The sequence below is a fragment of the Pleurodeles waltl genome, chromosome 9, assembly GCF_031143425.1.
Source record: "Pleurodeles waltl isolate 20211129_DDA chromosome 9, aPleWal1.hap1.20221129, whole genome shotgun sequence".
Lineage (NCBI taxonomy): Eukaryota > Metazoa > Chordata > Amphibia > Caudata > Salamandridae > Pleurodeles > Pleurodeles waltl.
In genome coordinates this window covers 902,366,482-902,378,635 of record NC_090448.1, presented here as the reverse complement: position 1 = coordinate 902,378,635, position 12,154 = coordinate 902,366,482, and the positions used below count along the sequence as shown (strand labels likewise).

General features: G+C 46.2%; 1 protein-coding gene across 3 annotated transcripts in view; it reads left to right on the top strand.

The window, feature by feature from the left end:
* The window catches only part of CLMN (calmin), a 520,511-nt gene that overhangs the window by 382,936 nt on the left and 125,421 nt on the right, over positions 1-12,154 (top strand). For all 3 annotated transcript variants that reach the window (XM_069208248.1, XM_069208250.1, XM_069208249.1), the window contains one exon: positions 7,074-7,166. In XM_069208248.1, the coding sequence (XP_069064349.1) occupies positions 7,074-7,166 (93 nt within the window). The remainder of the gene's footprint in view (positions 1-7,073; positions 7,167-12,154) is intronic.

Genomic DNA, 12,154 nt, shown 5'->3' with positions numbered 1-12,154 from the left:
AAACACGTGTCCGAAGATACGGCACTCGCCGCACCAACTTATGGTGAAAAACTTTCAAAACTTTATTCAAATTCGTGCTAATGACTGCATTTACCATGATGCCTTGGGGTCACAAATGCTGGAATGGAAGACAGGGTGCTCCCCATTTTGACTGTTGTAATTAAGGCTCCCGTGAGCCTCTGAGCTGACGAGCTCGGGTGAAGCACCTGTGCGCCTTCTTGAGTGGTACTTAAACCTGTGAATACTTTCAAGGCGGCATTTCAAGCAACCCTGCCAGCTACACGTTGCTCTTCGCTGATGACGGCCAAATAGCCAGAAACACGTGTCCGAAGATACGGCACTCGCCGCACCAACTTATGGTGAAAAACTTTCAAAACTTTATTCAAATTCGTGCTAATGACTGCATTTACCATGATGCCTTGGGGTCACAAATGCTGGAATGGAAGACAGGGTGCTCCCCATTTTGACTGTTGTAATTAAGGCTCCCGTGAGCCTCTGAGCTGACGAGCTCGGGTGAAGCACCTGTGCGCCTTCTTGAGTGGTACTTAAACCTGTGAATACTTTCAAGGCGGCATTTCAAGGAACCCTGCCAGCTACACGTTGCTCTTCGCTGATGACGGCCAAATAGCCAGAAACACGTGTCCGAAGATACGGCACTCGCTGCACCAACTTATGGTGAAAAACTTTCAAAACTTTATTCAAATTCGTGCTAATGACTGCATTTACCATGATGCCTTGGGGTCACAAATGCTGGAATGGAAGACAGGGTGCTCCCCATTTTGACTGTTGTAATTAAGGCTCCCGTGAGCCTCTGAGCTGACGAGCTCGGGTGAAGCACCTGTGCGCCTTCTTGAGTGGTACTTAAACCTGTGAATACTTTCAAGGCGGCATTTCAAGCAACCCTGCCAGCTACACGTTGCTCTTCGCTGATGACGGCCAAATAGCCAGAAACACGTGTCCGAAGATACGGCACTCGCCGCACCAACTTATGGTGAAAAACTTTCAAAACTTTATTCAAATTCGTGCTAATGACTGCATTTACCATGATGCCTTGGGGTCACAAATGCTGGAATGGAAGACAGGGTGCTCCCCATTTTGACTGTTGTAATTAAGGCTCCCGTGAGCCTCTGAGCTGACGAGCTCGGGTGAAGCACCTGTGCGCCTTCTTGAGTGGTACTTAAACCTGTGAATACTTTCAAGGCGGCATTTCAAGCAACCCTGCCAGCTACACGTTGCTCTTCGCTGATGACGGCCAAATAGCCAGAAACACGTGTCCGAAGATACGGCACTCGCCGCACCAACTTATGGTGAAAAACTTTCAAAACTTTATTCAAATTCGTGCTAATGACTGCATTTACCATGATGCCTTGGGGTCACAAATGCTGGAATGGAAGGCAGGGTGCTCCCCATTTTGACTGTTGTAATTAAGGCTCCCGTGAGCCTCTGAGCTGACGAGCTCGGGTGAAGCACCTGTGCGCCTTCTTGAGTGGTACTTAAACCTGTGAATACTTTCAAGGCGGCATTTCAAGCAACCCTGCCAGCTACACGTTGCTCTTCGCTGATGACGGCCAAATAGCCAGAAACACGTGTCCGAAGATACGGCACTCGCCGCACCAACTTATGGTGAAAAACTTTCAAAACTTTATTCAAATTCGTGCTAATTACTGCATTTACCATGATGCCTTGGGGTCACAAATGCTGGAATGGAAGACAGGGTGCTCCCCATTTTGACTGTTGTAATTAAGGCTCCCGTGAGCCTCTGAGCTGACGAGCTCGGGTGAAGCACCTGTGCGCCTTCTTGAGTGGTACTTAAACCTGTGAATACTTTCAAGGCGGCATTTCAAGCAACCCTGCCAGCTACACGTTGCTCTTCGCTGATGACGGCCAAATAGCCAGAAACACGTGTCCGAAGATACGGCACTCGCCGCACCAACTTATGGTGAAAAACTTTCAAAACTTTATTCAAATTCGTGCTAATGACTGCATTTACCATGATGCCTTGGGGTCACAAATGCTGGAATGGAAGACAGGGTGCTCCCCATTTTGACTGTTGTAATTAAGGCTCCCGTGAGCCTCTGAGCTGACGAGCTCGAGTGAAGCACCTGTGCGCCTTCTTGAGTGGTACTTAAACCTGTGAATACTTTCAAGGCGGCATTTCAAGCAACCCTGCCAGCTACACGTTGCTCTTCGCTGATGACGGCCAAATAGCCAGAAACACGTGTCCGAAGATACGGCACTCGCCGCACCAACTTATGGTGAAAAACTTTCAAAACTTTATTCAAATTTGTGCTAATGACTGCATTTACCATGATGCCTTGGGGTCACAAATGCTGGAATGGAAGACAGGGTGCTCCCCATTTTGACTGTTGTAATTAAGGCTCCCGTGAGCCTCTGAGCTGACGAGCTCGGGTGAAGCACCTGTGCGCCTTCTTGAGTGGTACTTAAACCTGTGAATACTTTCAAGGCGGCATTTCAAGCAACCCTGCCAGCTACACGTTGCTCTTCGCTGATGACGGCCAAATAGCCAGAAACACGTGTCCGAAGATACGGCACTCGCCGCACCAACTTATGGTGAAAAACTTTCAAAACTTTATTCAAATTCGTGCTAATGACTGCATTTACCATGATGCCTTGGGGTTACAAATGCTGGAATGGAAGACAGGGTGCTCCCCATTTTGACTGTTGTAATTAAGGCTCCCGTGAGCCTCTGAGCTGACGAGCTCGGGTGAAGCACCTGTGCGCCTTCTTGAGTGGTACTTAAACCTGTGAATACTTTCAAGGCGGCATTTCAAGCAACCCTGCCAGCTACACGTTGCTCTTCGCTGATGACGGCCAAATAGCCAGAAACACGTGTCCGAAGATACGGCACTCGCCGCACCAACTTATGGTGAAAAACTTTCAAAACTTTATTCAAATTCGTGCTAATGACTGCATTTACCATGATGCCTTGGGGTCACAAATGCTGGAATGGAAGACAGGGTGCTCCCCATTTTGACTGTTGTAATTAAGGCTCCCGTGAGCCTCTGAGCTGACGAGCTCGGGTGAAGCACCTGTGCGCCTTCTTGAGTGGTACTTAAACCTGTGAATACTTTCAAGGCGGCATTTCAAGCAACCCTGCCAGCTACACGTTGCTCTTCGCTGATGACGGCCAAATAGCCAGAAACACGTGTCCGAAGATACGGCACTCGCCGCACCAACTTATGGTGAAAAACTTTCAAAACTTTATTCAAATTCGTGCTAATGACTGCATTTACCATGATGCCTTGGGGTCACAAATGCTGGAATGGAAGACAGGGTGCTCCCCATTTTGACTGTTGTAATTAAGGCTCCCGTGAGCCTCTGAGCTGACGAGCTCGGGTGAAGCACCTGTGCGCCTTCTTGAGTGGTACTTAAACCTGTGAATACTTTCAAGGCGGCATTTCAAGCAACCCTGCCAGCTACACGTTGCTCTTCGCTGATGACGGCCAAATAGCCAGAAACACGTGTCCGAAGATACGGCACTCGCCGCACCAACTTATGGTGAAAAACTTTCAAAACTTTATTCAAATTCGTGCTAATGACTGCATTTACCATGATGCCTTGGGGTCACAAATGCTGGAATGGAAGACAGGGTGCTCCCCATTTTGACTGTTGTAATTAAGGCTCCCGTGAGCCTCTGAGCTGACGAGCTCGGGTGAAGCACCTGTGCGCCTTCTTGAGTGGTACTTAAACCTGTGAATACTTTCAAGGCGGCATTTCAAGCAACCCTGCCAGCTACACGTTGCTCTTCGCTGATGACGGCCAAATAGCCAGAAACACGTGTCCGAAGATACGGCACTCGCCGCACCAACTTATGGTGAAAAACTTTCAAAACTTTATTCAAATTCGTGCTAATGACTGCATTTACCATGATGCCTTGGGGTCACAAATGCTGGAATGGAAGACAGGGTGCTCCCCATTTTGACTGTTGTAATTAAGGCTCCCGTGAGCCTCTGAGCTGACGAGCTCGGGTGAAGCACCTGTGCGCCTTCTTGAGTGGTACTTAAACCTGTGAATACTTTCAAGGCGGCATTTCAAGCAACCCTGCCAGCTACACGTTGCTCTTCGCTGATGACGGCCAAATAGCCAGAAACACGTGTCCGAAGATACGGCACTCGCCGCACCAACTTATGGTGAAAAACGTTCAAAACTTTATTCAAATTCGTGCTAATGACTGCATTTACCATGATGCCTTGGGGTCACAAATGCTGGAATGGAAGACAGGGTGCTCCCCATTTTGACTGTTGTAATTAAGGCTCCCGTGAGCCTCTGAGCTGACGAGCTCGGGTGAAGCACCTGTGCGCCTTCTTGAGTGGTACTTAAACCTGTGAATACTTTCAAGGCGGCATTTCAAGCAACCCTGCCAGCTACACGTTGCTCTTCACTGATGACGGCCAAATAGCCAGAAACACGTGTCCGAAGATACGGCACTCGCCGCACCAACTTATGGTGAAAAACTTTCAAAACTTTATTCAAATTCGTGCTAATGACTGCATTTACCATGATGCCTTGGGGTCACAAATGCTGGAATGGAAGACAGGGTGCTCCCCATTTTGACTGTTGTAATTAAGGCTCCCGTGAGCCTCTGAGCTGACGAGCTCGGGTGAAGCACCTGTGCGCCTTCGTGAGTGGTACTTAAACCTGTGAATACTTTCAAGGCGGCATTTCAAGCAACCCTGCCAGCTACACGTTGCTCTTCGCTGATGACGGCCAAATAGCCAGAAACACGTGTCCGAAGATACGGCACTCACCGCACCAACTTATGGTGAAAAACTTTCAAAACTTTATTCAAATTCGTGCTAATGACTGCATTTACCATGATGCCTTGGGGTCACAAATGCTGGAATGGAAGACAGGGTGCTCCCCATTTTGACTGTTGTACTTCATTTAATGCTGGAAAAAATTACTTCTAACAAAGTGTGGCAAAAATGGCATTCAACTATCGATTCTAGGAAAAATAAACACACTAGTCTACCATACATAAGACCAGATTTATTCCATATAGTATTTGCACCATCTTGCGCCTATCGCTGGAATAACCACATCACCATCTCTGTTACCTTTGCTTCTTTCTGGTTTCAGGAAACTCTTAAAGAAACATGTTAACCATAGCGGAGTAGGCTATAACGTTGGACCTTTTTATTTTTTATTTTTACATTTTATCACTAACGCATTATTATAATTTATATTTTCTGCATGTAAAGAGCCTTGGATAAAGGTGCAGTCATTAATCAACAAAATAACAATAGATTGCTTGGGTGGGGGCAGAGTAGAGATGGTCTGTGTGAAATTGAACCGCTATACCAAGACAGTGAGCCTGATTCTATTATGGAACTTCAGAACTCGATGAAGTTCTGTACTTTGTTATCGTATCAATCTGTAACCTTGGTGGTGGTGTGAGAGTCATTTGGAGAGCTGCCCGCCGAGCAGGACACCTGGGGCGTAACCTGGATTAAAGCTCCCTTACTTCATCCCTGTGGTCTCAACCTCATCAACACGTAGTACTGATGGCTTACTTCTGGACGCGAGGAGTAAGCCAGTAATGCTAAAAGACCGTATTGTTTGTGCACAGCAATTTCTTTGTGAACTGGGCCCCGAAAGTGTTCTCATGCATTACTCAACGTACACCCTTATTTTGATTAATCCAAGAAATATAATTTCTTTACTGAGCCTAAAAATGGTTTAATATAACATTCCCATCTTTCACTCATGCAAGCATTTTCATTATTTTGTGGTCAAGGCCAACACTTTCCTTTCCTGGGAAAGACCTTCGACCTAAAGTCAGCTCCAGTGGTAGTTACGAAATCCTCTGGTGTAGTATTGTCTTTATTAGTTACTGTGCACAATGTTGTTGTTTACTCACATGAACAACATTTGCCATTTCCCACAGAGTAGTGAAAATAAAATGTTTGCTCATAGTATGTTGATTTTGTCTTCTCTACGGAGCGAACATTATTCCCAGATCTTTCTCTATCAGGTCCTCTGTGAGGTCCAAATGCCACCTAATGGTTTCCACAGAAGATCTGTGCTACAGGGTTAGGTACACACACATCAAACACCTGGCTGGGCATCTCGGTACAAACTCTCCTGGTGGCACACAACAGTCATTTTTTTACTCCCCACTGAGGTTAGTGGGCAGCTCTCCCGCAAGTTGCAGAACCCCAGAGGAGAGAGTTTGGGAAGAAGAGGAGTCCATGAGTAGAATTTTGAAGCTTCACCTGTCACAGTTTCGTGGAGGTGCTCCTGGAATTATCATGCAAAAGCAGTTTTGACATGCATAAATGTAGATTTTGCACATTTATTCATGCATAAATGGAGTGCTGAGATGCAATTACACTTTAAACTTTTTTCTTTTCCCAAGAAAACTATCCCTGTAGAAGCCTCTTCCGCTGCACTCCCACCAATTTTAGTGGTTGTCCATTTCCCATTTTCACCCTGAAAAGTTTATATGCCTTCCTTGGAAAGACGTACATTTCTGACTCCTTCCAGAGTGGAAATGGGTAATTTATTAGTTTGTTGATACCCAAACCACGCATGTTTGTGGGTGCTCCCAAACTTTCAAGAGCATTCCCATCCAGGAACGATCGTTCCCACCTCCTGGGAGACTGTTTACTTCCACCAAATGTATTTTTGAGCAAATTGTTTTATGAATGTATATTTGTGTAACCCGGCTCTGTATTTACACACAATTTGAGATCTTAAGTTAAACTTACTCTTGCAAATTTCTTTTTAAATTCTATATTGAAGGCACGTTTTACCCAGGTCACCTTAGTCAGCGAATCCCACTAACCTTGAGATATTTTCGATGGAGAATCGTGGCACACCCTACCATTCAGTTATTGTGGAATGGTTTAGCCTAAGTATGTAATGAGACAGGTAAGCACTGCTAATAAGGTTTGGTAGCACAACATTTGGGACTTGAGTTGATTACACGCCTGCATGTGTCTCATTCTCACTGCAGATGTATTGTGACATCACCAGCCAGCTGTGATGCTCTGAGAGTGTCATCAGGGAAGCAAATGCTGCACTGCTGTAACAATGTCCTCTTTTTTTAGGTGAAACTGGTCAGCATTGACGCTGCAGAGATAGCTGATGGAAACCCATCTATGGTCCTTGGCTTGATATGGAACATAATCTTGTTTTTCCAGGTGAGCAGATTTCTGATCTTGTTAACTGCCTGGCTGCATCTTGTGTGGTTGAACTACTAGTGCAAGAAAGGGTGAATAGACTGTTAGTGTGAAATCCCCCTGTGAATGAAAACGCTGATGCTAGTAACCACAGTCATTATCTATGCTAGTGTCTGCACCTTGAGTCCCCATCGTCATAGTGCTTCTAGGCAGTTCAGTACAACAGCCATTGTCTTAAGTCACTATTTGTACTAGAACTTCCAAAGATAGTGCCTCCAGTTACAGGCAATGTCTGTCAAAAGTACCAGAGAGTCGATTTCTCCTTAATGCCAGTATTACCACAATTCCTAATCATCACTGATGTTGGTACTCCAAGTACTTCTAGTCACTATCCGTGTCGATATTGTCAGTCACTGTCAAACACCCATTGCGCCCATCAATTATTATTGCTTAGCTTGCAAATATTTGGAAAATGATGAGAAGAGTGTCACACTTAAATTCTGGCCTTGCATTGTGCTACACGTCGACCCTCCATGTGAAAGGTGTTCCATTTCACGTGGTCTATTACAGTGGGTGCTCTCTATAGGGAATGTTGAATGAATGAAAATCTTACATTTCGAAGACATCAATATGTCACACTTGAAAAGGTTACCAATTTTTTTTATGTGGCTGAGCAGAAATGTCTAAATCTATCCCCATCTAGGATGAAGGGCTCTCTCTTAAAAAGTTTCTAAAACCTTGGATGGAAAGTGGTTGGACATCGATTGCCCATTGAGTGATTAATTGCAGATTTATCTAACGCTCCTACAGAACCTTGGAGAGATCATAACATTTTTGTTTAAAGACACATCTTTATAGGTTATTTTATCAATCTGAGTATTATTATTTATAAATGTAAATCCAGGCGTAACTCAACTCTTTATTCTGCTAAACCTGTTGCGATCTAAATGTACTGGATGTGGATTGATAAAAAACAGAGATGTGTAAAAAGCATACAGTTGAAAATCATGCTTTGAAACAATTACAGATTGCCAAATGTAACTCAAAAATTGTTTGAGACAGGAACCATATGATGAACTCATAACACCTGCAGGGACTAATAGGCAGTGTTCAGCATGGTTTTCACATGAGGGTAAAGTGATATATATTTTTAAAGGAAGTCAACATGATTAAAAGCACGGTATTTGAAATCTGAAGTAAATGCATGGATAAGGGCTGTCTGTCTGTCTACATGTGTGCATGTTTGTGCTTGCCTTTGTATGTCCTTGCAAGTGTTTGATACTGGCAGTAGGTATAAGCTGATGGTCACTAGTGCTATTCTTGGCTAATGGTTTTCTTTGTGGATCATGCCTACTATAGCATTTCCTCTGTTTTGCTTGCTTGTCCTTATTGCAAACCCTGTGTGGTGGCTTTTATTGCTTCGCTTCCCAGTTGTTGTCTTTATTACTTATTTTGCCAGCTATTGTGCTGTATCTGTGTTTTGCCTGATATTATCATTGTGACTTATACCTAATTTGGTCATTGTCATTTATTGACCAGTTAATTAAAACCATTACAAATACAAGTAAAAGAAAAGAAAAAAAAAGAACCCATGTGAAGCAGGATCATTATGAAACTATAAGGCTTAAAACGGTGAAAGAAATAAAAGACTAAGGTGGTCATTACGACCCTGGCGGTCAGAGACCGCCAGGGGTAATGTGGCGTCCGTACCGCCAACAGGCTGGCGGTACGGAGGCCCTTATTACGACCGCGGCGGTAGCGCCGCGGTCGCACCGCCGGGGCTGGCGGTTTCCCGCCGTTTTAGCCCCGGCGGTGATAATCCGCAAGCAGCACTGCCCTGGGGATTATGACACCCATACCGCCAGCCTGTTTCTTGCACCGCCAGGAAGAGGCTGGCGGTAAGGGGTGTCCTGGGGCCCCTGGGGGCCCCTGCACTGCCCATGCCACTGGCATGGGCAGTGCAGGGGCCCCCTAACAGGGCCCCAACCAGCTTTTCACTGTCTGTGTAGCAGACAGTGAAAAGCGCAACTGGTGCAACTGCACCCGTTGCACGGCCGCAACACCGCCGGCTCTATTAGGAGCCGGCTCCTATGTTGCGGCCTCATCCCCGCCGGCCCAGCGGGAATGTCATAATGGGGGCCGCACAGCGGTTACCGCCTGGCGGCCGGCGGTAGCCGCCCGCGAAGGTCGTAATGACCCCCTAAATGTTATGTGCTCTGCTGGCTACTCCGTTACCTGGGATAGTGCCCTCCTGAGTGCTGTCACATATTTTGCACACCTTGCCAAAGCCCAGGGAGCAGAGTGTGAAAAGCAAATGTTAGATATCTCCATACAGGACCAGGCTCCGAGAGCCGATGCCAATGGTACTATTAGTTGTCTTCTTTCGGCCGCTAGTCCAGGACAGCAGCACAGCAGGTGTAGCCAGGTTTCTTGTGGCTATGAGTAGAGTCTACAGACGCTTTTTTGCCTATGTGTGGGCCAGGAAGGATTAAAATCTTTAGTTGGGAGGGCTAATGTTCTCATGTAGAGAATTTGGTGGCGAATACCTGCGTTTATTGCTGCAAGGAGGTATGGTTGAGGGGCTCCAACCAAATAGGAGTCACTTAGCACAGGCACAGTTATGGGTGGTTTGGCTAACGCTAAGTCGGACTCGCAGGAGAGTTCCGTTGCTCTTTTGTTAATTAATGTTTTACAAGCAGCATAAGTCCATGTGTCTGATAGCTGGATGGATTCGCCCATTTCGAAAGTCTTCTGCGCCTTACTTAATTGCATGTGCCATGGGTTGCCAGGGATCTCGAATATCATTCTCATGTATGGTTTTAGTGTGTGCGAGTTGGCCTTCCTGAGACTAATGTAATATTTTAGGGTTCCCGCTTGGCAGTCTATTGGTTGTTATTTTAGGCCCATTTCCAATCTGAGTCTGGTGCGACGGGTGTACTTTGGTTGTTGTAACATATTTAAGTATGCCCTGCAATGGGCCTGTTCTATAGTAGATTCCAGGGACCCCGGGAATGCCAAGTGACAATATTGCAGAGCAGGTAGTAAGGTCGCCTTTGTTACTCTCAGTATTGGTGCAGCCGAGGTGCTTCTGAGTTGCTTATTCAGGTTGGCAAGCTTGTATGCGATGGCAGCAGCTTTCTGTCTGATTGTGTTTTTCTGTGCCCCTGTCATGTTGTTTTCTGTGAACCACACCCCCAAGTAGTTGTATTTCCTGGCTGCACGGATAATGTAACTTCCCAATTGCCACGTTGTGAGTTTTTTTATGCTTGTACCTTCCGAATATTAGGACTTTGGTCTTTTCATGATTGATCTGCAACTGATAGACCTTGTTAAAGTTATTCAGGGCATTTAGAGATCGCTGTTACCCAGTTTTCGTACAGTCCATTATCACGATGTCGTGCACATACTGGATGATTTGGAGTCTTGTGGGGCCCAACATCGGTAGAACCAAACAGCTACCTTTCAAGTATTTCTCCAAATCTGCAGTATACAGGTTAAATAGTAGCGGGGCCAGGACACAACCCTGTTTTAGGCCTCTGTTCGTTTCTATTTTCCGTGATAGTGACGTGGGCCCGGTACGGACCCAGACCCAGGTACTGGAATAGAGTGAGGTGATGGCTTTTAAGAGGTGTGCTGGAATGCCCCAGAGTGATAACTTTTTCCACAGTGTATTGCGATCGACCGTGTCGAAGGCCGCGCTGTAATCAACAAAACAGCAAAATAACGTCTGTCGACCATAGTTGACTACCTGCTGTTGTAGGTATCCAAGTACCACAATGTTATCCACTGTTGAGGCCCCCGCTCTGAAGCCAGATTGAAAGAGTGGCTGGATTTTGCACTCTTCTACCCAGACTTCCAACTGATCCAGCAGTAGTCGGGCATACATTTTGGCCTCCACATCCAGGAGGGCAATTAGTCAGTAGTTTGTAGGTAGGGAGCGGTCCCTCTTTTTGTAGATTGGAAACAGTATGGAACCTCTCCAGGGCTTCAGGACTGTGGTTAGGTAATACGCATTATTGAAGAGGTTTGTCAGCTTCTCTGCCCAGGCCGATGGGGCACATTTGAACAATGTAGAAGGTAAACCATTGGGTCTCTGCGCCCCGTCCTTCCTAGTCCTTTTTATGACATACTCAGTCATAGTCTTAGAAAAGGTGGTTACTGTTGTTAGCGAGAGATTGTCGCTTTGGGGGGTCAGCGGGTAATGAACACTGTCCGGCTGTTGCTGGCAACACTTAAGGATGAGCCGGTGTTTGTGTATAGGGTGGTTACATGCAAAACCCATGCATGCTCTGATACCCCGTTCTTTCTTGATTTATGCTTATTTCGTAGTTTGTTTACATAGTCCCAGAAGCAGGCTTGATTGGGGTCTTTAAGAAGCTGGGATAGGGTATCCCGTTCCTTCCTGTCTTTTTTCCCCCTTGTGCTCCCATACCAGTTTCTTAAGGGAACTTCTGCTGTTTGATACCTGCACTGCTGTATCTGGTGTGGGCTTTTGCTTATGTCTGCGTAGGGCTCTGCGGAGTGCCCGCCTTTCTCCAAGCAGGTTGTTGTCCATGTGTGTTGTTGTGCCTCTTTGGGCCAGGAGGGTGGCATGAGTATACCGCAAATTGGCCCTCAGCAGCTTGTGCAGATCTTCCACCACCTTCGTCCACCATTCTAGGGATGTGATTGGTGCCTGGGGCTGGGCACTTACCCATTGGGTTATTTTGGATGCATCTTCAGGTCTCCATTTTATTCTTCTCACCAGATGAACTTGCTCAGTGCCTGTTGAAACCCCTGCCACCACCTGCTGTTCAGCTGCTTGAGCTTGAAGTTCAATTGTACATTTCAGTGGATTGTGGTCGCTCTCCGCTCTCTCTGTAATTTCAAAGTGGCTGACGCTCTGCTTGAGCTTTTCCGATAGGTAGATGTAATCGATGGTCGAGCCACCCTTAAATGATGGAGGAAGGAGGCACCCAATACGATTGTCCCTTTGCTCCTGTCGGGTTGACGATAGACTAAAGGTTGTG